This window comes from Mugil cephalus, chromosome 11 (assembly GCF_022458985.1).
Source record: "Mugil cephalus isolate CIBA_MC_2020 chromosome 11, CIBA_Mcephalus_1.1, whole genome shotgun sequence".
Classification (NCBI taxonomy): Eukaryota; Metazoa; Chordata; class Actinopteri; order Mugiliformes; family Mugilidae; genus Mugil; species Mugil cephalus.
The window spans coordinates 776113-802613 of record NC_061780.1 but is presented as its reverse complement, the minus strand read 5'-3'; the positions used below and the strand labels follow the sequence as shown (position 1 = coordinate 802613).

The 26501-nt window shown below is 39.9% G+C and overlaps 1 protein-coding gene across 2 annotated transcripts in view; it reads left to right on the top strand.

Moving 5' to 3' along the window:
* The window catches only part of dgkb (diacylglycerol kinase, beta), a 78290-nt gene that overhangs the window by 929 nt on the left and 50860 nt on the right, over nt 1-26501 (top strand). Inside the window, exons 2-5 of one of the 2 annotated variants that reach the window (XM_047599465.1) lie at nt 4331-4469; nt 8994-9070; nt 9613-9633; nt 11559-11706. In XM_047599465.1, coding sequence (XP_047455421.1) covers nt 4400-4469; nt 8994-9070; nt 9613-9633; nt 11559-11706 — 316 coding nt within the window. In that variant the 5' untranslated portion in view covers nt 4331-4399. The remainder of the gene's footprint in view (nt 1-4330; nt 4470-8993; nt 9071-9612; nt 9634-11558; nt 11707-26501) is intronic. The other variant, XM_047599466.1, reaches the window with a different exon arrangement.

Sequence of the window (26501 nt, the reverse complement as noted above, 5' to 3'; positions counted from 1 at the left end):
TACTAGCTACACATTGTGTTGACTGCTGCCTTCCCTCATCTGTGTAGTCTTAACATAAATAATGATGCTTACTTTATGTGTGTATGTATGTATATATATATATATATATTTGCATCTACCTCTTTATGAATTGTGGTATGAGTGAATCTTCTGCACATGTATCTGAACAAATGCAGACACTTGTATAACCACAAACAAATACAGTTATATATACGTGTGTATATGTATACTTCATTAAAAGTACACTAATGTATGCATTTCACACTCAGACACATGAGCACACACATGTAGCTGTCCTTCACCTGAATCCATCCACTTGTTGATCCAGGGTCCCAGTAATTGGGTCAAATGCTTCACTGGCGATGTGACACACACATGCATGCACACACAAAGCTGTGCTATGTTTGTAGAGCTATCTCAGTGATCATTCATTGACATTTTGCATTACCCTAGCCCCTTACCCTAACCCCAACCATAACCTTGTTGTAACCTTTACCCTAAAACCAAGTCTTAACCCTCAAATAGCCTTAACCAGCCTGGTACAAAAAAAAAAATAAAAAATGGTGTAATGCGTCAAATTGGTCCTCAGAAAGATAAGCACATACGCACACACACAAATGTAGAGATGTGTAAGCAACACCTACACAATCACACAATTACATGCACATTCATTACACACAAATGAGAGGAAAAACAAGGGCAGATAAAACTCAACAGTAGAATTGTGATGTCCATGATTAGTGCAGCTCAAATAGTGACAAAGGTTTGTGCTGAGTTGATGAATGACAAATATCAGTGAATCATGTGGACTACAGTACACTTTGCTACTACAGCTACTACAGATACCATCTCTAACATGAATTCAATTCAATGTAATTTCAGTTTTCTATTTTATTTATCTATTTATATTATCTATTTATATTTTAACATGAAGGCAATGGTAACATGGAAATACTCTCTTTTAACAGGAGCAGAACCCAGCTCATATGGAGAGACCCATCTGCTTCAGGCCAGCTGGGTAGAACTAGAAAAAGACAGACCATCATAGATTACCATCATAGCAACCAGTCAGACAGATGCAAGATCATCTGAAAAGCAGCAGAGATGCTTTTAATGCCCAAATTAGTAATTTTGGTAACATTTTATAATAACTGCACGCTATGAAGCATTAGTAAAGCATTACTTAGTTCATCATTGATAAAGCATGAATCAGACGTTAAAGCCCCTTTCCCATCAAGTGAAAAACCTGCTCTGATAATCTTGTGTTATCCAGTTGAGATCTGTCCCCAGTTTTCTCTGAAGGCATCAGATAACAAATAAATTAAAGACAAATGTTTTATTTTTAACTGTGTGTCAACTTTGATTCCTCAAGAAAATACCACTTAGAATGATTCTGACTTTTGTAATAGAAACTTCAGTGTCTTAGCTTTCAAAAGAGACAAAAACCATGCATGAGCTCGAAACTGTTTATGAACAGCATTCAATTTACTTTGGGTATGTCTCTTTTCTGAAAAAAGGCCAGAATATTAAAAACATTTGAACTGTACAGCTAGTGTTGGACAATAACATTCTATGTAGACTTCAGAAAACACAACTGCAATAAAATTACACTTCACCTCTACAATCCAAATTAAAAGTGCATTTATTTATTTCCGAAAAGTGTAAAATTTAGAATACACAAGTGCCAAACTTCAACTTGGTCTATAGCAGTGTTTCTCTATTCTGGTGTTTCCCTCCACCACACCTGATTCAAATGATCAGCTCCTCATCAAGCTCTGCAGTGGCCTGATAAGGAGCCATTCATTTGAAAAAGGTGTGGTGGAGGAGGGAAACGCCAAAAACATGCAGGGCAGTGGGTCCCGAGGACTGGAATTGAGAAAAACTGTCTATAGTGACTTTCAAACATTAAAAAGCACATTTCTTGTGAAACTCTGATCCACACCATTGAAGACAGCTGATGGTCCTTCCTCTACTGAAGTTCCAAATAAGCAACTGCTGCAGATTTTGAGCTGGCAGACTTGCCACTTTAATAGGTACACCTGTTCAACTGCTTGTTAACGCAAATAGTTAGCCAATCATATGGCTGCAATTACATGCATTTATGCATGTAGAGGTGATCATGACAACTTAAAGTTCAAACCAAGCATCAGAATGGGGACGAAAAGGGATTTAAGTGACTTTGAACGTGATGTGGTTGTTGGTGCCAGACGGGCTGGTCTGAGTATTTCAGAAACTGCTGATCAACAAAAACGTTGCCTGGTCTGACGAGTCTCAATTTCAGCTGCGACACTCATGGCAGGGTCAGGATTTGGCGTAAGCAACATGAAAGTGTCACAACCAGGCTAGGACTCAGGACGCAGGGTTAGGTTTATTTGATAAGTCTTTGAGAAAGCACAGGTTCAAATATCAAGACAGAAAAACAAAGCAGGCTTTGAAAAAAAACAGCCGCTGGAAAAGCTAATCCTCTATCATCCTACCAGTAGTCAGTCCACTGCTGGACCCATATCAGTTTGCCTACAGGGCCAGCAGGGATGCTGTAGCATGCCTCCTCCACCTCCTTCAACACCTGGAATCACCTGGCACCTTCGCATCCATCCTCTTCATCGATTTCAGCTCAGCCTTTAACACAATACAATGCCACCAGATGATCAAGAAACTCTGCCACCAGGAAATTGTGAACCCAACGGATGAGGAGTGGAGGGACTCCTCATCCGTTGGGTTCACAATTTCCTCACCAACAGACTGCAAGCTGTAAGGATAGACACAGTCACCTCATCAACCATCATTACCAACACCGGAGCCCTGCAAGGTTGTGTCCTCAGCTCTTTCCTCTACACCCTTGATTATGTATGCATGTGGTTCAATATTGGTGATGTCTACATGTTGTTTTATATATTGCTTGTGACAGAGAGTGAAAACAAATTTCCCTCATGGGACAATAAAGGCATATCTATCTGTCATCCTGCCTTGGATCAACGGTTGAGGCTGGTGGTGGTGTAATGGTGTGGGGGATATTTTCTTGGCACACAGCAATGTTTTTTGAGGTGTAACCTTTCTTTTAATTGCCAAAGTAAAACCAAAACTGTCTACGACTGGCTGATATGATATGATAAAACTTTGAATTAGTATTTTTGATTTTTCGGTTCGGGCACCAAAAAATACAACAAGACAACATTTTCTTGGTTGAAAGTGACAGTCAAGCTTCCCTCTGTTTTGCCTCCAGTTAACATTGTGACATGAGTGACGTAGGCCATGAAGGGGTAGTGCATGCACACTCTGTAAATAATGGAAAAGCAAATGTATTATTATTATAAGTATTTAATAATAATGTATGCCTTGAGTATTATTATTTTTTTAATAATAATATTATGCCCGGGGGCATGGTTTACACGAACCATTAGAGGCCCCAAATACAGGCTGGGTGAGGAAAGGCCAATTATAGTTGTAGTAACACACAGGTGCCACAGATGGCAGTAGCTACATTTAAAGTGCCACATGAACATAGCTTTTCAACGAAACACTGTTAAAACAACATAGAGCTAGTAGTACAGTGCAAACACAAACAAGGAAGTTTGACATGAACTGCAAGAAGAAGGTTTTGAAATACTTAGAGCAAAATACAGGCTTTTAAATCGAGCCTGTTGGACCCTGTTTATTTGTTTATCCGTTCTGACCACCTGTGCTTGAGTGTTCATTAATTCTGTCCAGCTGCTATTGCGTGTATGGTGTACTTGCTAAATTGAAAAAGTCAATGGTCAATGGTAGGCAAACTTTGAGCAACTATACCGGTACGAAGGGAATAAGAAATACAGGCATCCCTCTAATAAAAACCTGCCTCTAATAATGGCTGGGTATTCACTAATAGAGGAAATATGGTATATGGTTTTTATTATTGCTGTACACCTTTTGACTCATACGTTGAGTCATCCACAGTATAACACGATTGACAAACTAAAAATTTTTATACTTCATATATAGTTACATTAGCCCTTGGATATATGCACTTCATTGCATCATTGATTGTGTAAGAATATTGTTTTATCCCACTCCTGTACCTTCAAAGTCAAAAATGTCATTACAAATGTCACCTGTTGACTGACACCTACAGTCAGTGGTTGACAGCCAGGCTTCTGCCTGTGTGGCACTCTCACCCACTGTGCATGTCCCATTGGCAACTTTGTAAATACTTTAATTAATTTATTAATAAATTATTTACAAGTTGGTGCAGCTAATGGACCTTGCTGTTTGTTATTGAAATTAAGTTAAAAAAAAAAAAAAAAAGTGTGTGTGCTGTTGTTAATGGGCCTGGTGATCTGATATTGTTTTTCAGTTTGAGGCGCCCGCTGTGTGTTGCTGCCCAGGGAATGGTCAGTGGACTCTGAGACAGGGCCTTTACAAAATGAGCAGCCGGGACAAATGGGTCACACTGACCCCAGCTGAATTTGCCTTGCTACAGGAATACACGCAGTGTGAGTAGAGGAAGTACTTATCTTTGTGTGTGACTGTGTTAAGAAGATTCAGTTTTTTTGTTCAGTAACATGTTTGCAAGTACGGTAAGTACACATTGGTGCCAAATTGCCTCAAGTTGTTAATGTAGGTTCATGGAAGCACATACACAGCATACACCGCATCCACATTTAAGAATGTGAAGAATGAACTTTTTGGATTGATCTGTTTTATTTACTGTATTTTAATGGTCAATTTAGAAAGATGAGCCCAAATACAAAGCAAAGGAAAAAGTTTGGAAAGTTTGGAAAACCTGAGTTTACAAGGATTGCAAGCTATAAAGAACAAACCTAAGTTATAAGCAAACCACAACCAAAGATAAAACAAAAAAAAAAACGTCATAAACTCATCTAACACAAGGCAAATGAAAACTTTGGGGAAATCAGAACGCCATCAAGGCAGCAGTAATTGAGTGCAGTATATAATTTTACCATGCAGAGGGCAGAATCATGTGTTCTGTAGCATCACAACAGCCCAAAATCACAGAGGAAGGAAAAGAAAAAGAAAGCAAGGCTAAAAAAAAAAAAAAAAAAACGTTGGACCTTGAAGTTCATTGATGCCTTAACAACAATATTCTACATACAGTATATTTAATATATAGTATTGACATTGCATGGGGCTGTTGCAATAACGCACTGACATAAAGCAAGCATACAGTATTTGCACACTCTCACGTGGAAAATAGTGACATAAAAAAAAATCCCTCAAAAGTACAGATAAAGTACAATTTTAAAACATGCTATTAACATGCATTAATCATGCATTAACTTTAGAAATAATGCAATTAATCACAGATAAATTGACTTTTTTTCCAGCAGAAATATGTTTGTAGAATACAGAATATGCTTTATGTGTCAGTACTGAGCATTCTGATAATTGATTTACTTTAGCTTACTGAAGGCTTCATAAGGGGACTTATAATACTTTTGCAATGAGCAGTACTTACTTGTACTTTTAGTACTGACAATCTGCAGATTCATAACAAGTTTAGCATAGTTCATAACCAAGATGGTAAGCATGGGGAAGCTATTGTAACTTGAGAATCTGTGTGTTTGTAGTGTTTGAATCCCTTTTACTGATAAAAAATAAGCCAGGTCTAGATGGAAAACTTCCTTACGTACAGCTCAAGAACAACACTTAATTTTCTTGTTCTGACTCACGTGTGACTGAACTAACCAATCAGAAGCAAAGACAGATGTAAAGATTAAAAAAAGACTGAACCAATAAATATGTGTAACTATAACTATATATAACTACATATATAATATCAGAAAAAAATCGTTTTAGTTTATTAACTAAAAAATCTGAACTTTACTTCATAACTTTACATTACTAATGCAGCTACATGTGGGGTACATTTAGATAAACACTAAGCAGTTATAATTAAGTAAATGTAAGTGTAACTGTAGATTTCTAAATATTTAGGTCACCATTACTTTACTTTCTGAAGAGGTAGGCATTTTTTTTTTCCACACAAAAGCTGAAGTGTCCTTCTGATCACTGAAAACCAAGATGATTTTAGCTAAGCCACAACATGGAAGCTGAACTGTTAACTGTTAAAGAAGCTGGACTGATCTCTCTAGAAGATGCACTCACTTGACCTGTTCATAACTCTTGCTAAGAAAGTAAAATAGCAACATTTGCTTTCTCACCTTTATCTCAAGTCTGTGTTGCAAACTCTTGTATTTTGAGTAGATTCACATTTTCACTTCATCACTTTGTGATTTCTGCAGTCATGCCTTCAGTTATCCTCCTTACAAATTGAAACAAAACCTTCAGTGACATCAGTGGTACCATACACAAACTCTCTGATAGCATCAACACACCAAGTGACAATAACAAAAGTGTGTCTGTTAGCTGTAATTCACTGTGGTTCATTTTACACATCTCTTGTTGTGCTCAAGTTGCTCAGGCGTTTAATGTTTGCAGTGAGCTCTGAATGATTCATTTGCTGTCCAACAAATGGCTTCCCTACTCTCCAGACTGTGCTCTGGATGCCTGGAGTTTATGTTACACTTCAAGATGTTGACACATAATCATTTGAAATGGTAACAGGAATGGAAAATGTGACGATACCTGGCAGGCCAACTGCAGCATACAGTGCACCACCCACACATAGTTTGGGATAGACTCTGAAAGCACAAACCACTTATCGCAGTAAACTGTTAGTAGGAAGAGGAAGACAACTGATGGATCTAATGATAGATAAGAATAGAATCTAAATAGGATTTAATAAAAGAAAAAATCACTTATAATGTTACTGTGTTATTTGTATCAGCAGGGTAGATACGAGGGCTGAATATTTTTCAGAGCTACTTTAAGTTCCACACTCTGCACACTCTCTTTGAAACATTTTGCCTGTTTTCTCTTTTATTTGCTATTCAGAGCAGCTCAGTATACAGTTCAATAATTGAGGCTTTTCGCCCAGGATCTCTTGTGCCAGTGTAACAGTGTTGTAATCACTTGTAATCATTTCTTTCCTCTGTTGCTCTGAGCCTGAGCAAAACATTGTTCCTTACTGTGAGGAGAACCCCTGCTCTCTCCAGCAAATGTTTTTTTTGTTGTTTTTTTTGTGTTGTGAAGGAGTTTTTTTGACTTAACTGTATTACAAATGCTTGACATTACAATTGTGCATTAAAAAAGGCAGAGAAAACAATGAAAAGAACAAAACAGCAAGAGCTAACTAAGCCTTCTTGACTTGCATTGGAGGCAAGTCCACGAAACTGATTTAAGATCACATTGCAACGTCACATTGTCGTCTCCTTGTGACGCTCTGCAGCCACAGGTTATAAAACAGCCATTTCTCTAAGCATTGCATCCCACTGACTCAACTTCATCTCTCCCTTCATCTCCCATCGACAGTGTCTCCCCCTTCCTTCTCATTAAAGCGAGCTGTGCGCACGTTCATAACATTTTAATGGCTGTACGCCTGAGCAGGCACCAAAGGTCTGCCTCACAACAATTAGAATTCCTCTTTTCCAGTGTGCTGTTTTAACAGAAGGACAATTACTGCACCTTTGAAGACAAATAAAATTATCAGCGTGTTTATGAAGCTAAAAATTATGCCGTGAGTTTTGTCTCCTGATTACAGTGTGCCGCAAAATGGTTAAATCATTAAAATTAAAACAAGAAAAAACATTGTAATTCATTCCCGCCTGCTGAATGTGGCAAGCAATCAGTGGGTACATACTCACTCTGAGCTCTGTGGTGGGATTGTGTAGATGTTGTGCTAAGATACAAAGCTAATACTGCAGGAGGCCAAAAATTATGTCAACAGGGAGAGAGCTTAAATACACATGCAAAAAGAAAATCTGTTCTTTATATTTGTTTGTAAAATGTTATTTGAATCATTTTTCTCTACTCTGTAAACTCTATATTGATAGGTTGGTGTGAGGTTAGGTTGGTCTTTACAAGCAAAGCAAAACTTTTAGAACAACAGCTGGTTATTCGTCTCTTCATGCTGTGCAGTTTTATGAGCACCGATTTAACCTCAGCCTTCATAGCTGCTCAGTTTCACTAATGGCAGTTAAGGGTTTATTTCTACAAACTTTTCTCTCAGAGCAAACATTGTTTAGTTTCAGTGTGTGACACTGATCAGTGCTTTGTTCTTACCCCTTAGCCAGTGTCCTATTTTTCTGCAGTAAATTAAACCGGGAGAGGAGTTTAAACAAGCATCTTAATGAATTTTGCAATGAGCATACTTGGACACGACAAGGCCCTTCAGTGCATGTGAGAAAGAAGTACTCCTAATTAACCTCAGTAACATTAAAACCTGGCATCTGTGGCGTAGCAAATTGATTTAGCAGCAAGCCTCATAAACTCTGCAGTATGCTGCAGTTACCGCAGCAAATCTGTCTGATGAAGTTATTTTGGTCCATAATAGACTGATTTGTTTTACAGCTGTTATGTTTCGTCTGTCTATTTCACTAATACAATACTATAATGACCCATACATGCACCATACCCACTTAACGAAAAGAAGCCCTGCTACTTGAAACCATTCCTACCCAACAAAATTCCAATGCTAAGCAACTAGATGAGCACACTGCCAAAGACAGAAGATATAAGATCCTGTTGGTTCATGCAAACAAAACATATGATTTACGGGTCACAAGCAGAGAGTTTATAAAGATGGAGGAGAAACAGCTCCTCAAAAGTGAAGCCAAAGTAAGTAGAGCTCCTCTGGTGACTGGCTGCAGTATAGGTCATGAGTGTCATCCTTTCCATGTTAGTGAATGGGACTTGGGCCAAACTAAAACACTAAAATACACGTCAATCCTTTTTGAAGGATGGTTTCTGTGATTTTAGGTAGTTAATATAATATTGATGCATTTTCAAGTGACATTTTTTTCTGTTTTATTTAGTTATTTGAAACTAATCATGATGTCACGTCCTGTAGAAACCGTGTACACAGGATGTGTAAGCATGCACCATAAATGCAATATCAAAGATGATATGCTAACATGTATTTTATGCTTTTTCCTCAGACTCAACCAAGAAGCTAAAGGATGTTCTGCAGGAATTCCATGGAGATGGTGTGTTGGCTAAGTACAATCCAGAAGAGGTATGTTTGGTTTCCAATGCAGCTGTAGTTTATATTCTGTTGACTCTAACCCTGCACACAGCAGCATCACTATGTAACACTTTCTGAACACTGACAAAAAGGTAACAACTTACAGATGTTGTTACCTTTTTCTATCTGTGAATTGCTTTATCTGTTTGCTATCAAAACTAACGCAGAAATGTGATTTTAAACACCAAAATAATATAATATAAAATGTTAATACATTATTATAAATATGATAAATGTTCAATTGATTGTTTCATATTTCAACTCAAATCAGAACAATGAGATAAAAGGCTCTAAAATAAATGAAACAAATATGTCAAGTTCAAAAGATGAACAAACATACTAAAACAGTGTTTCTGTTTCTTAGTGTTACTCCAATAGCCTAAACTCCATAGGAAATAATCAAGAGAACACGATATAAACTTTGTGTGTTTACTTTAATGGTACATATGTAATTAATAAATAAAATAACAAATGTTAGAACTGCACAATGCAAACATGAGTTCCTTTCTTTCTTTCCATTCTGCTGCTTACAGAAGCAAGAAATCCTTTGCCAGGTAACTGCTGTCTCTTCCTTGTTTCTCTCATGCTTGCATGTTTTGTTGAGTTTGCATGTACTGTAGCTCTTTGCTCAATGAACGTTCTCCAGTAGAGATACAGCAATAAAATTTGACAAAAACACATTTTAGTGAGCAATAAAATTCTAGGAACTATGGGACATGCAACAACTTACAGGGAAATATGCACTTATAGTAGGGCTGCAACGTCTTGTCAATATCATTGATAAAAAAACGTTTTACGTAAATCCAAACATCAGAAGTGAGGAATTGTTAAAACTTTCATCCAGAAGAGGGCTGCAATACAACCAGTAGGCCAATCTGCCAAAATCCCAAAACAAAGAAGACAAAGTGGGTACTTTACAGTCTTTACAGGCTGCACGCTTACTAAAATTGAAACGACTCTCAATTGTTGGTAAGCCAGTGTATTTTTGGATCATTACATTGAATCTAGTGTAATTGTTGGTTGGTAGTCAGAGCCTAGGAATCACTAGTGTGTCCACATCAGTTGTTTTTGAGAAAAGAACTCAGAGACTTGAGAGCAGATACTAATCTGCTAGCATGTCAGTGGCAGTACAGGAGCAAATTGTTTCTGCACATACAGACATATAAAACTAAATGACATAATGCCATGAATGTTCTCCTCTATGTGGGGGAAAGCAACTCTTATCTGGGGTTATCATCACAGCACAGAGGTTTTTCTTTGTGGGGTTTCCAAGTTTTCCCTGTGTCTGCTGTGTTTCCTCATGTTTGGGTTAGGGTTAATATGAATGATGATTGTCCACTACATGACAATACAGATACATTTCCAGTTAGAGTCAGCACAAGTCACTGAAGTGATAACATACTCTATTTATGCTATACTAATGTGTAAACATCTTGATAGTTACACTTAATTACTCCATCAAGTATAAAGTTGGTTCTTCATTCACTGATCTACAACATTTTACAGACCATCGCAAATTTACCCACACTGTAAAATAGTTACCATAAAATTTACAGTAACTTACTGGCAACAATTATCCAGTAGACTACAGTAAATATGTTTTACAGTAGATGTATAGTGAAACCTGTTTACAATTGCTAAATAAACTTTTTCTTTGGCCAGTTAGTGGTATCACTACATAAGCTCACTAGCCCACCTGGAATGAAGATGTCTCCATGCTGTCTCGAGACGTTTTCACTATTGCTGTCACTTTCTCTCAGGCAAAAAAAAAACAGACAACAAAAAAAAAGAAATCAACGCTGATGACGTGCACACACACAAACGCAACAAAAATGAACACATGCCATGGCTGCGTGGTTTGTGTCCAGTTTTAAAGCAATGTGATTGGCCCGAATAAGCACGACCGTTGAACGCGGCTCTTTTGATCCTCTTTCTTAAAAGCCCACTGCCAGTCATTGTCCAATCATGCACAGAAACTTGACAGGGTAGCAACAGTAACTAAAGGGGGCTTAATACAAAGTAATAGTACAATAATAAGTCAATATGAGTAAAAACTCACAATTATGAGCTAAGAAGACATAAATATGATATAAAGGATGAAACCTATGATATTTTTTTTTTACTTTTTAATCTAATACACTCAATAAAGTAAAAATACGGCAGATTACTTTACTATCTACAGTACTATTCTGGCTTTCTTTACAGTAAACGTTTTTCTAAGGTGATTTTTACAGTTATACCCGAACTACTACGATTTTGTCTCATGGACAAGGTTTTACTCTAAAATTTACAGCATTCTACTATAAAAATCAAACAGTTACTATGTTTACTGCAGTACATAACTGTTCACAGCCATTTGTCCTGCGAGACTGAAGCAGCTAGCTCATTGCAAATCCTGTACATTATCTTGAAACCTGCGGGAAGAAACTGCAGCTCTCCATGAGATACAACATGATCTATTTCTGTCTTGCTTTTTCAGGAGATTGACTTTGAGGGCTTCAAGGTCTTTATGCAAACATTCCTGGAGAGTGAACTCCCTGAGGAGTTCTGTCAACACCTCTTCTTGTCGTTTAGCAACAAGGGCCCCAAACCCAGTCCCTCATCCTCTGACAAACCTAGAGTATCTGGTAAGTGTTTAAGATATATTGTTCCAGAACAGATGCTCAGTTCCAAAACACAACATGTTTTGGAGTTACAGTTATGTATAAGAAACCATTGGTGTTGTTGCTGAAGTGCAGTCAAACTGTCAGTTATCCTCTACTAGCACAGCAACTTCTCAGTGAATTGTTACTGACAACTTAAAAAACCCACTTGGCAGCCATTTCTACAAACTCTTTGCTTTCTTTGCTGTACAAAAAAATGCACCATCACCTTTTCTGTTATTTGCTCTGAGACATTCTCTCAGATTTTAAGCCAAGTCCAGGATGGTGGCACACAATGTAAATGATAGTGTAGTGGCTACCAAATGTCTTGGCAATAGTCACGCTTGTTTACAGCATTTATACTAATAGCTCATTTTTGTGTGAGCAAAATGACCGAGTTTCAAATGACACAACAGCATATTCAATTCAATTCAATTCGATTCAATTTTATTTATATACCATCAGTTGTCTTAAGACGCTTTATTAAAACCAACAGAGCAAGCCTGAGGGCGACGGTGGCAAGGAAAAACTCCCTTTTAACGGGAAGAAACCTTGAGCAGAACCCAGCTCATATGGAGGGACCCATCTGCTGAAGGCCATCTGGGTAGATACAAAGAAGAAAAAGAAACAAAAGGAAGAGCGAGAGAAACAAGAGAAACAAACTTCTGTCATAGATACATCGAGCTGAAGGAAACACATAAGATCTAATAATATAATACATAGCTGATGATCTTATGTGACAGTTTTAGAGTATAAGAGGATTCATGGACAGGTTGGTGAATTGTCCATCCAGGTAGGAGTGGACAACTGGAAGAGGCCATGATGACTGGAGCAGCTGTAGTTTATGGAGTTCCACAGGTCTGATACACAGCACTCCAGACCATGACTGGACTGGTTGATGAGGCCACGACAGCAGATGTAGCTTAGAACTCCACAGGTCAGATATTCAGCACTCCAGACCAGAGACCCTCACAAGAAGATGGAGGGGGAGGGGAGGGAAAGGGAGCGAGAGAGACACAGCGGTTAGTAATAGAAAATAAATTATAAGAGATTAGAGGGCTGGAGCTTGGTGCCAGAGAAAAGAGAGTAGAGGACATGTCCTCAGTGCATCATCCCCCTGCAGCCTAGGCCTATAGCAGCATAACTAAGGGATGTAAGTCCAGCCCTAACTATAAGCTTTGTCAAAAAGGAAAGTCTTAAACCTGACCTTAAAAGTAGAGATGGTGTCTGCCTCCCAAACCCAAACTGGGAGCTGGTACCACAAGTAGACCTGAACTTTGAGATCGTAGTGATCTGTTGGGACAATATGAGGTCTTTCAGATATGATGTAGCTAGGCCTTTCAAGGCCTTGTATGTAAGGAAGAGGATTTTAAATTCAATTCTAGATTTTAAAGGGAGCGAATGAAGAGAAGCTAAAACTGGAGTAATATCATCTCTCTTGCTAATTCCTGTCAGTGCTCTTGCTGCAGCGTTTTGAATCAATTGGAAGCTATTTAAAGAGCTATTTGGACAGCCAGACAGTAATGAGTTACAATAATCCAGCCTGGAAGACATATAGTAAATATATGAACTAGTTTTTCCGCATCACTCTGAGAAAGGATGTTTCTAATTTTGACATATTACACAAGTGAAAGAAAGCAGTCCTGGTCACCTGCTTTATGTGAGAATTAAACGACATATCCTGGTCATCCTCCACCGCCAACTCCAGCCTAGCATCCAAAGCACTTCTTATGAAGTTTAGTGGGATTCCCTGGCCTCACTCCATGCAGCTCAGGGGACAGTGCTAGCAGCGCTAACAGCCAATAGCAGGAACACACCAACAGACACAATGGCTGCTCGGCTGAACTCCACAGCCAACGACCAACGACACAACCAAAAAACAAAAATTCCAGAAAAAAGTAAAAAAGTAAAGAAACAGCACAAAAGACAAAAATTACCACTGATTGGTTCAAGGCACAGAAAAACAACAAGTCAAACAAAAAACAACTATTAACATGCTAAGATCTTCACGGAGCTACTGGCGACGTACAGCTTCTCTTTCAGGCGCATTTAAAAAAAAAAAAAAGTAGTACTGGAGTATTACTGGAGGCCAAGGTAATGCCATCCAAAGAATCCAGGTGATTAGATAAGGACTCTCTGCCATGTTTAGGGCAAAATACAATGACTTCTGTTTTGTCTGAGTTTAGAAGTAGAAAATTACAGGTCATCCAAGCCTTTATGTCTTTAAGACATGCTTGGAGTTTAACGGCCTAACTAATCAGCTAACTAACACCCATATGTGGATGTGATGGATTCATTATATATATATACAGACACAGTAGTGTGAAAAAGTGTTTGTATTTGCAAACTTAAATGTTTCAGATCGTCAAATGAATTTAAATATTGACTAAAGATAACACAAGTAAACAGAAAATGCAGTCTTTAAATGAATGTTTTTATTATTAAATGAAAACAAAATCCAAACCTACATGGCCCTGTGTGAAGTATCATTGTGAAAAGTGGTTGCCCCCTAAATCTAATAACTGGTTGGGCCACCCTTAGCAGCAACAACTGCAATCAAGCATCTGCGAGGGTGTTGGACTTGGGGTAAACCTCCCCATGCATGGTGAGGGGCTTTCCTGTCTTGATATCTGTGGCTTCTGTCTCCTCCTTTGGCCAGCTTATGATCCCAGCAGAGTATATATGAGGACTGGTAGTGCTTACATGTTGATGGCTCAGATCTTGTTCATACCATTCAGCTGACTTTTCAGGACTTGCCTTACTATCTGGAAGTATTTGGTTGTGGTTGACTTCCTTGTGGTCTCCTCATGGTTTTCAATAGCCTGTGGGATACCAAGGTAAATGTAGGTAACTTGGATGTCGCCTATGTTGCCCACTGGTAGGTCGACCCCTTCAGTTCTGATCATCTTGCCTGTCTTGGAGACCATCCGGCCTCACACTCCAGATGACACCATAGTGTTGTTGCTGTAGTTCTGGTGGTGTGGATCAGAGAGTTTATTTCTCGCTCATTCTTGCTGCACAGCTTGATCTCATCTGTGAAGGAGGATATTTTCCTCTCCTTCAGCCCAGGATCTTTATACCATTTGGAAAGGGTAGTTCACCTAGGCACAAATCACGCGACAATTTCTCACGTTTTGGATATTTATTTGGTACACAGAGAATAGATATTGATTTCAGCACTGAGGTTTTGGTCAGTTCACCTTAGGGGTAAAAAGAACCAAAAAGCCCCACTTCAGGGACGTACAGTGATCTTATTCTACCAAGACCCCGCCTGAAAGACAATGGGGAGAAGTACTGCCTCTCATGTGTCAGTGAGTTTCTATGTGTAGCCGATTAGCTTCATCTGGTCTCCAGCAAGTGAGATATTAGGGTGTTATGTGTCCTAGTCTGTGAGCAAGCTGTAGCGAAGCAAAAGACAACGATTGATATGGTGAGATAGTGTAAGTAACATTCTTCTTGATTCTTCCCAAGGTTATACACAGGCTGAAGGCCTTATTAACCCCTTTAAACCCAACACATCCATGTAGAGCAGGTGGCTGATTGTTGCTCCACTTCGGAACTGTTACCCATCTGCTCTTTGTGAATATCTGACTGAGGGGGTTGAGCCCTATGCAGAACAGCAGTAGTGATATGTCTGTGAATGTTCTCAGTCATCCAGGTCATGGTAATCCAAAAGGCATTGAATTAACTCATCCGAGTAGCTTCTTCAGTTCAGTTCTTCAGAACTGAAGAAGCTACTCGGATGAGTGGCAAAACGTCTTCAAGAAATTCTACAAGTCCAGTTGCCTTTATTTAATGCTTTTTGGAAGGACCAGTACTGATATTGCATATCCTAGGTATATGCCGCACTTGATGTTGATTTGGACACCACTAGCCATTGGGCATTGGTGTTGTGTGATGCCTCTCTTTCCCATATGCCCTTCCAGTATTCTTCCACCTCAGCTCTTGGTGGGTCTGACAGGTTGTTATTTCCCTGCCACTGAGAGTACACCTAGGCTGGTTTGGTGGACAACATATTGTTTATCCTCCGGTCCTCTGTCATTTTTCTGTGCTCTCGTGTTCCTGAGGTAGGCATTGGTAACATTAAGAAGGTTTAATAAGGAATACATTTGTCATGTGTGGTCATTCAATTTGAGAATACATCATCCTCAAAGAGCCATAGTTTTCATATCATTGGTCTCCATGCCCATGAGTAATTGCCCGAGTTTGTAAACATAAGTTTTGGAACTTAAATGGCAAAAAGAACTGAAGGCAGGGCTGGACATAATAATTGTAACCATCAAGTTAAAAAACAAATGGTGGCGACAAAAAGAAACAGACATAGACAGAGGAAGAGAGAAACAGACATAGAGAGTACACAGTGGCTCAGTAATTTACAATTACAAAGATTTATTTATTTATTTTTTTTGAACAGACCAATGACGTTATAAGTTACAAGTTATTACGTTATTAAGTTATTACATTATTGGCCAAAGGTTTTTCCGTCATCCGTTCAGGACTTTTATTACATTATTTGCCATTTATTATGTTATTGGTCTATTGCATTTTAAAAATGGCAAATTTATTCTGTTATCGGTCATTATTATGTTTTCGGCCATTAGTACTAGTACTAGTATTAGTTATTGGCTTCTATAAAATCATGAGAGCATAACGTAATAACAGCTTTGCGCGTGATGTGATAATAGAATAACTTACATTATGAGCCTTACTGGGACTTACTGAGCCTTACTCATAATGTAATAAGCTCATAGTGAAATAATGGCTCATATTGTGAGAAAATGTCTACATTATCATAATGCATCGGTTTTATATAGCGCTTTATCAAAGACACTGTGTGACAGTTTGAGTTTGAGGACAGTCCTTTTTGTTTTGTAGTGAATGTGGGTTTTGGGGGTGCCAGCCAGGTTTCTCTCCTGGCATTTAAGATATTTAGCTGAGTCAGTCGTTTTTTGTTCAGTTCAGTCTGGTTATGTGTTTTTTTATTTTTATTTTTTTATCTCAAACTATGTACAAAAGGTATCAGCATAAATATACAGACAACCTGCGCATTAAATAACACTCACAATAAATACACACACTCGCATCGGTTCGGATACAAAAGTATATATTCAGGCAAATCAAAACAGTTCAGTTCAATTCTGTTCGATGACAATTTATAATTCTTGAAACAAAAAAACAAGAAATACAAAAGAAAAGAAAACCCCATACAGGCTACTCACTGCCCTATTAATCAGTCCGTCAGTCCAGTCCAGTCCTGAATGGCCCTTAGCAAGGGGCCACCCCATACTCCTGGAGCACTCCTACAGAATGCCTCTGGGAACAAGGCCGTAAGCCTTCTCCAAATCCACAAAATACATGTGGACCGGATGGGCAAATCCGGTGTGGGCAAGTTGCTGTCTACCACCCCTGAGGCACCTGGTTCGGGAAATGGGTACTGACTGTTGTCTGCACTTATGCGCTGAACAGAGTACCCACTCTTTTTGGAGGCCCTAGGACTCTGGTATGAGTATCACCCACAAGGTCACTGGTGCTGGTCATGGCGATAAACCGCCAGGCTGAAGAAAGAGGCCTACAGGGCATGGTTGGTCCGTGGGTCTCCGGAAGCAGCTGATGGGTATTGGATGGCTAAGTGTACCATGGCCAGGGCAGTCGCTAAGGCAAAAACTTGGATTTAGGAGGACTATGGTGAGGCTAGGGAAGAAGAATATTGGTTGGCTCTGAAAAGATTCTAGTAAACTGTCCAGTGCCTCAGCAAGGCAGCAACTGACCCACACCGTTTTCACATGACATGGCTGCTGACATTAGCTGGGGCTATTGTCGGGTGGTGGAAGGAATGGTTTTATAGCCTTTGAACCTCAGGTCAAGGAAGAACAATGCAGTTTTTGTTCTGGACATGGTATCATTAACCAACTTTTTAGCTACGCTAGGGTGCTAGAGGGGTTTACCCAACTGGTCCACCTGTTTTGTGGATTTGGAAAAAAAAAAAAGTATGACCATGTTCCAAAAGTGTCTCTTGCCACAAGGGAAGCAACCACCGGTCTGAGGGAGACCAGTAGTGGATAGTTAACGACCTGAATATGTTCTTCCTCAACATATTCATTCAGTTGTTTGTGCCTACCCAGACAGTGTGTCTGTTACTGCAACCACTACCCTTGACACCCCTGCCTCTTGCCCTCCTCAGACAACACGTAGCACGGAACCACCCTGCACCTCCACTGCTCCCCCTGTGCACATACTCATTAATTCCCCACCAGTGACTACCAGCGCTCATCTGCCCAACACCAGCATGTCCCTCAGGTGAAAAGAGAGTCTAGAAAGATTAAGACTGGGAAAGCTGCAGGTCTGGATGGCATCAGTGTCAGGCTTCTGAACTCCGATCAGCTGTCTGGGATCTTTGAGCAGCTCTGAGGTTGGGAAATATACCATAGCTGTGGAAAACATCCAGTGTGGTACCTGTGCCTAAGATTCTACAACCCAAAGATCTGAACAGTTACACACCGGTGGTACTCGCCCATTTGTGCCCTCTGATGGACCTCGTTCAGTTTGCCTAGCAGCCCAGCATCAGAGTGGATGATGTGGTCATCTACCTCGTGGAAAAAGTTCTCACCTGGAGACTCCTGGGATCATGGTGAGAATCATGACCTTTGATTTCTCCAGTGCTTTCAACATCTCCAGCCTGTCATACTGAGGGACAAGCTGATGCACACAGGAGTGGACCACCACCTCACACCCTAGATATTGGATTAATTGACCAAAAGAACACAATTTGTGAGGACATGTGTCTAAAACTTTCTAAATCCTTAGAGATAAAAGGAAGGTTCGAAATTGGCCTATAGTTGGCTAAAACATCTGGGTCAAGAGTGTTTTTTTAAGTAATGGTTTAATTACAGCAGTTTTAAAAGACTGGGGCACATATCCTGTTAATAAAGATAAGTTTATCTGTTTTAATATGGAGGTATTAATTAATGGAAAAACCTCCTTGAGCAACTTAGTCGGGATGGGGTCTAGAAGACAAGTTGATGGTTTAGATGCTGCAATAACTGAAGTGAGCTCAGGAAGATCAATTAGAGAGAAAGAATCCAAATGTTGACTAGGTCCTACAAAGATTTCTAATGCCACTGTACTTACATCTTGGACAGATGGAAGGGTGCTATGAATTTTATCTCTAATGCCAACAATTTTATAAAAATTGTAAAAGAAGCTCATGAAGTCATTACTGCTGAGGGCTGAGGGAATAGATGGCCCAACAGAGCTGTGACTCTTTGTCAGCCTGGCTGCAGTGCTAAAAAGAAATCTGGGGTTGTTCTTGTTTTCTTCTATTAATGAAGAATAATATGCTGTTCTAATCTTACAGAGAGTTTTTTTTATAAGTTGTTAAACTATCTTTCCAGGCTTTGTGAGCTTCTTCAGAACTAGTGGACTGTCAAATTCTTACCAGCTTTCAAACTGCCTGCTTTGAACTACGCAACTCTGAATTATACCATGGAGCTACCTTCCTTCGATTTACCACTTTCTTTTTAGGAGGAGCAACTAGATTTAGAGTTGTAGTAAGTGATGCTATCGTGCTGTCAACAAAATAATGTATTTGCGATTGAGTTAGATTGTGGTTGCTGACATCCACATCACTAACATAAGGCACTGAGGTAAATACTGAAGGAATTAATTCCTTATATCTAGTTATAGCATCAGATAAGTGTCTACCATAACGAAGTGTCTTTCCAATTTCTGTGTAATTACTTATAGTAAATTCAAATGTTACAAGAGAATGATCGGACAATAGAGTGTTGTGACAATATACGGTTAGACTTTCAGTTTCTATGCCATAAGTTAGTACAAGATCTAAGGTGTGATTGAAACAGTTAGATGAGAGAGACCTGACATTCAAAAGACCACATTTAATTTTCTTATCGCTCTGTTGTACTAGTGAATTTGTGTTGATTAGGTTCCTATGAATAACTCCTCTATTGTTATTTTTCCATTTAAAAAATCTGGGAGCAGACAGCGCATCTATGGAGTTTGGGGAGTTATGGGTGTGAGACAGTACTAGAGAAGTGGCAGAGAGGCGTGTAAGACTGCAACTCTGCCTCCTGGGCTGAACTCTGGGTTGTCATGGTTTTGGGGTGTCAATAAAATCGGTCAAATTCCAAGAGATAACAGAAGCACCCGCCAAGGTGGGGTGAACTCCATCTTGTCTAATCAGACCAGGCTTTCCCCAGAAAGAGTTCCAATTATCAACGTAGGTCACGTCGTTGGCTGGACACCACCTAGATAACCAGCGGTGGAATGACGACATGCGGCTATACATATCGTCACTGGTCAGATTGGGCAGGGGACCAGAGAAAACTAGAGTCCGACATAGTTTTAGCAAACTTACACAACGATTCAACATTAAGTTTAGTGACCTCCGATTGGCGTAACCGTTGGTCAATACTACCGACGTGAACAACAATTGTACCATACCTAGCCTTAGCATTAGCATTATCCTTAGCTTTAGCCAGCAGTTTGAGATAAGATTTGGTGTCGCCCGCTCTGGCCCCTGGAAAGCATCTAACTATGGCCGCTAATTACCAGAGTTGGCTTCTCAGCGGGTGTGTCGCCGAGTGGGGAAAAACTGTTAGAAACGTGAAGCGGTTGGTGGTGTTCCGTGGGCCGGGTAAGACTATGCTTCCTTCGTACCGTCACCCAGCCTCCCTGGTTTCCCGGCTGCTTGGGAGCTGCAGCGGGACAGCTAGCAGGAGCTATGCTAACGGGAGCTGCAGGGGGACAGCTAGCAGGAGCTATGCTAACGGCAGCTGCAGCGGGACAGCTAGCAGGAGCTATGCTAACGGGAGCTGCAGGGGGACAGCAAGCAGGAGCTATGCTAACGGGAGCTGCGCTTGGTCGGCCCGCACTGGCTACAGGGCGCTGGCTGGCTATTGGGTTTTGCATGGTGCGGAGCCGTGCTTCCAATTCAGAGAGCCTCGCCTCCAAAGCTACGATTGAACTACATTTATTACAGGTACCATTACCACTAAAGGAGGCAGATAAGTAGCTAAACATGTGGCACGACGAGCAGGAGCGAGAAGGCGAAGCAGACGAAGAGAAAGTAGCCATAGTTAACCGCTAAATACACCAAAGCTGATTAAACTGAGAAAAAACGTGATATTAACAAGGTTCTACAGAGGACAGGTGGTTGGGTGAACTCAAAACACGAGTTTCACCACTAATACAGAAAATGTTTACGTGATTTTAACGGAGCTAAAACAGTGCAAGCAACACAGTAGCGGTGCAGAATTGGGAAGATTTAGATTGGTGACTCTAAATTGAACCTATGTGTGAGTGTAAGTGTGAATGGTTGTCTGTCTATGTGTTAGCCCTGCGATAGGCTGGTGACCTGTCCAGGGTGTACCCCGCCTCTTGCCCGAAGCTGGGATAGGCTCCAGCAACCCCCTGTGACCCTAGTGCAGGATTAAGCGGTATGGAAGATGAGATGAATTGTGTGAAAGTAAAAGCCTTTTTTGCTCAGGCAATAACTGCACCACCAAACCAGATGATCATTGTATCCCTAATCTGTTCATATGTCATGCATCAACATAATTTGTCAGGTGACAGAGGGGGAGAGCCAGGAGGGGATAGAGGAGGAGGAGAGGATAGAGGAGATGGCGGAGGAGAGACGGGAAGAGATGGCAGAGGAGGTAAAAAAAAAAAAAAAGGAGAGGCTAGACAAGATAGAGGGAGAGAGGATGGAGGAGATGGAGGAGGAGAGGCCAGAGGAGGTGAAGGTGGGGGGGCAGATAGAGGAGGAGAAGCTGAAGAAGCTGAAGGAATTCACAGGTGAGGTGAAAAAATGATGCATACGATCTGAGATTCACCATTGTGGCAAATGTTAGTTTGATGATGATCTGAATAACAACCAGTGGACACTAATCTACTTGTTCAAAGGTTCAAATGTTAATTAATTTAAACCACCAGCGTACTCTTTGAAGTTTTCTCCTTGTCTTTCATTAGTTGCTTTAACCAATAACATTGCAGAATGCTATTCATTATTGTATTCTTCTTATTCTGTACATTGAGATATGAATGAAATATGATGTTAACTGATTTTTATTTCTGACTATGATCATTTACTTAATTGAACAGCTCTACATGATGAAATAATGCTTGAAAATGCAAAAAACCTAAAAAGGGAACTAGTTAAACAGTAAATTAGAAGGTAAAGTTAACAGACTTCTGGGGGAAGAAAGAAAGAAAGAAAGAAAGTTTAACACTTAATGGCTGATGGGTTGTGAATGCTAATCTCTCTTATTTTCAAAAAAATGGTTAGTGGAAATTCTAATTGGCACATTGGCTGATGATCAAAAAAGTTTTAATTTTGTGTAATCAAACTATGCACAGAATTAACATTATGAACAAATTTAGCATCATGAACAAAGTAGTTGGCAAAACAGTGTCCAAGGTGATCCAGATGTTTGGTTGCATAGCAACAGTGGCGTGGATCAAGTCGCATGGTGTTTCCTTGTCTGCTGAAGGAGGGATCCAAATGATCCAATGCCAGGGGCCTCATGTACAAAGGGTGCGTGCACTCAAAAATGTTGCGTGGGGTCTTTTTCACGGCAAAATTCAGATGTATCAAGAATGAGATGGCCATAGAAAGGTGTGTGGTCTTACATTCAAAGGGTGCATACACCAAAACGTGTGGCGTAAGTTCTTTGTCGCTGCAGAGTTCAGACGCATCAACAGTGAAATGACCGTTGTGATGGCTGTCAGCCATTTTGTCCCTGTTCTCTTTGTGTTCCTCCATTTTAGGTGTGGCTGGCTCCTCCCCTCTCATTTCAACACCTGTTGAGACTCTATATAAGAGTCCAGGAAACAAAGATGGCTCTCTCTCTTGGATGGCTGGTGTCTCCTGGGCACTCAGCATGGTTGCTTGACTTTTGGTTATTTTTTTTTGGTTCTTTTGGTTTCTGTGATTATACCCGCGTCCACTCACCTTACACCTCACCACTGATCACTGATTTTCACAGAGAGTAAGTTGAATTTGAGTTATCTTTATTAAAGTTACATTACTCTAACCGTCACTGCGTGGACCTCCCTTTTCTTTGTCATGCTCTCTCACGAGCTGGGCATAACAAAACTGCGCAATGCCTCACTCCGACTTCATCGGCTGCATATACATGTATCTACTGATGTTGATCCTTTGGTGACACTTAGAGGTGATGCTGGGAAACTATCATAATACTGTATTAGCAGCAGGGGCGGACAGCCTCCCCCACTTCATATCCACCTTGATATTGGACAACTACTTTTTCAGTTTAACATGTGTGTGCTTTTCTGATTCTGGCCCCACATCATTGACAGCCTCACACACGTGGGACCCCCAGTAAAATGGGCAATGTCAGAGGACGTGTGTGATCTTAATCCCTTGCGAATCAGCCCAATTTGTAAAGTCATAATTGCACTGCAATTGATGGGGACATAAGGGAAAAATGCTTGGATTCATGTGTACGCACAGGTTCTTCATGCATCAGGATATGTGGTCAAGCAGTGTTTTCTGGTTTTGAGCATACGTCCATTTTTAGTGGGAAATCCACGCAAGTCTTTGTACATGAAGCATATCTCTGTCTGCACTTAGAGTCCCAAAGCTGGGCACAAACACACTGTGGACTGTATGCACCCAGGTCTCCTCAAAACACTTAGCACTTCCCACAAAACACTCCCTCTAGGTCAGTGTTGACGATGACGAAATTATTTTGTTGAAGTTCCTTCATCATGACAATAAGGAGATGCTGACGAGCTAAACATGGCTCTTTGATGACTAAAACGTGACACTTCTACCTATTGTGTAATCTGTCTGTCAAAAGCTAAAAAGTAACAGCAATGCTGCTGCATCCTATCTTTGGTCACGCACACCACCATGCAGTGCACATTCTGCACATTCAGCACACCTGCAGTCAGTCATTAGTCACACACACATGCAATTGAATTTATTAATTCATTGTTGCCAGACGATGTTACTCGACTGTTTGACAATTGGCCTATGATAAAGTTCATAATGAGCTTAAAGTTTTCCACGTAACTCCTGGCGCATATGGGCTGCTAACATCAGACTAAAGTTAGCTTGGTTGTGCTAACGTCAATTCATTATCTTATATGTGTGTTACTGTTATGTGTAGAACATGTAGGTATATTTGGCCAGGCACGTATAATATGTTGTCATATTGACCCATGTCTGAGTGACTGAAACACGGAGGAAAATGGAGCATTTCAGAGCTGTTGCTGTTCTCCATGTGCCTAAACGAACAGCACACTTTTGTAGTTAATGTAACGTTAACGGCATGTTTAACCTTCAGTGACGATCTGGTCTGGCAGACAAGGTCAGGTTGAGCATATGTGTTCCTCATTCATTGATGTGTATGTTCATTTCATTCTAGCAAATTCTCAGAAATTGCCAGAGTAAGATTGATTTTTGGAGTAATGAACATAGATTCCACTGTTAGTAAGTACTGCTGTTGTGTGGAAACATGGCATGTCTAAAACCATTCCTTTATAATTGTAATTATTGGTGAAAATAGACGATCTACAAGCTCAAAATGTGTTGTGATATTCACAATTTTGTGTGACTCTTCTATGATGCAGTAGGGATCAATTCATGAAAAAGACACACGTTGAAATATGGAGTGTTAGGTATTGATGTATTACCCTCACAGAATGAGAGCAGCCTTCTGAAGAAGCATGAGGTTTTCCAAAATGATGACCACCAACAGCAGAAGTCAGAGTACTGATTTTAATACACAAAAGTTGAATAAAAATACAACCCAGCCATGGGTGTCAAATTCTTACAGGTCCCCCAAGCCCACAGACAAAAATGGCAGAATACCTCAACTCATCATCTTAAATACTTGTTGGTCTAAACCATCTCTAAGATGCAGAGGTTGCATGCAAACACAAGCAAACCAATCAGGAAACTACAAATGTAAATAAAGTGTTCTAAATTAAACTCTGTTTAATACAATCATTTGAACACAAATGTTTTAATCTTAAATTAATATTAATAGGCTCAACAGAAAAGAAAATACAAAAGAAAACAATCCCCTCTCTCCCTGTCTAAATACTACATCACATAATGGAGTGGAAGCAGCTGGTGGAGATGTGGTGTTCAAGTTTTTCACTAAAATTAATTAGCATTTTCGTCCAAAAGACTAAGAGTGAGACTAAATCTAAAATGGCTGCCAAAAACACCACTGCTCTAGGTCCCAACAAGGACACACAGTCCATCCAATTTGCTGCCAAAGATCTCACATTCCCCATGAGCAGAGATGGCACGGCCAACCTGAACCTCCATCTGCTGTCTTTCACTTACAACTCCAGTGAGACATCCCCAGCACTTCTTCAGAAGTTCAGTGGGAATCTCAGGTCTCACTCTAGGCACAACGGCAGTTGTGACAAACTCCACAGCCAACACCACAGCCTAACACAAAAGTCCAGGGGGAAAAAACAAATAAATAAATAAAAGCAGCACAAAAACACAAAATGACTAAAAACTCATGTCGACAGTTTCAAGGGTTCAACTAAAGAGCCACTGTGCTGCAGGTAAAAGTGAAGCATGGTGGAGGTTCCTTGCAAGTTTGGGGCTGCATTTCCGCAAATTATTGGAGATTTGGTCAGGATTAATGGTATCCTCAATGCTGAGAAATACAGGCAGATACTTATCCAACATGCAATACCAGCAGGGAAGCATATAACTGGCCCAAATTTTGGGCCAGTTATATGCTTCCCTTTGGTCACACCAAATATTGATCTGATTAAAACTTATCTTTGCTTCATTCACTGCATTGATGAAAATAAACTATTAACACTTAAAATTTTGAAAACATTCTTAGTTATGGCATTATGGCATTTCATCCCTGCGTAAAACCTTTGCACAGCACTGTATGTGTGTGGTTATTAATGTGTGTGAGTGCAGTTAATGGAAGGTGAGGATATGGGTGGGGTTGGTTGAACTGTTATCTGAATACTGTATGTACTTGTGTTCTAATATGTGTTAAGAGTAAGAGAGAATCTGTGTTGCTGATCTAAGCTCTAATATGCATTTATTTTATGACTTGGCACTCTTGTTCCCTGTTTGTTAGTTTGTTTTGTCCACTTTCAAAATGCTGTGGTCATGATATAATTTTTAGCGTCAATGATTTTAATATTATTTCTCCGTCAGCTCTTACCTGTCCGAGGGACTACATTTACTACAATTTAGCAAATGTTGCTATAGCCTGGCTCAAGCCATAAAATAGTCCATCCTTATTAAATTCCTCTCTCAACTAGTAGAAAATGTTGTGAACATGTGATTATGCATGAAAAAAAAAATGAAAAAATACTGTTAAATACCCAGGTGGCATTCAGGTCATTCAGCCCTTACTGCAACACGGTGTAGGAGAACAAGTGATTTCTTCCCTGACCCAACAGGAGGGGGCGGACCTTTCCAGACACTCCATCTTACCAATTGTTATATTATTCATCATATTGTTATAACTCATTATTCACCATTTATGTAAATAAATCATATATTTCACTTATGTCGTTGTCAGAAAGGTCCTTATGAGCTGGAAAATAGATGATTACTATTTTGAGAGCCTGACGGATCAGATATGATGAGACTGATCAATAATTAATATTAATCTGATATCTATATAGTCTGTAAGTGGTGCCCCCTAACGATGAATACCATCATTAGACTTAAGTGTTTAATAATTCCCGTACAACTGCACATTTCCCCACTGTGGGATAAATACAAAAACTTAATTTGTCCT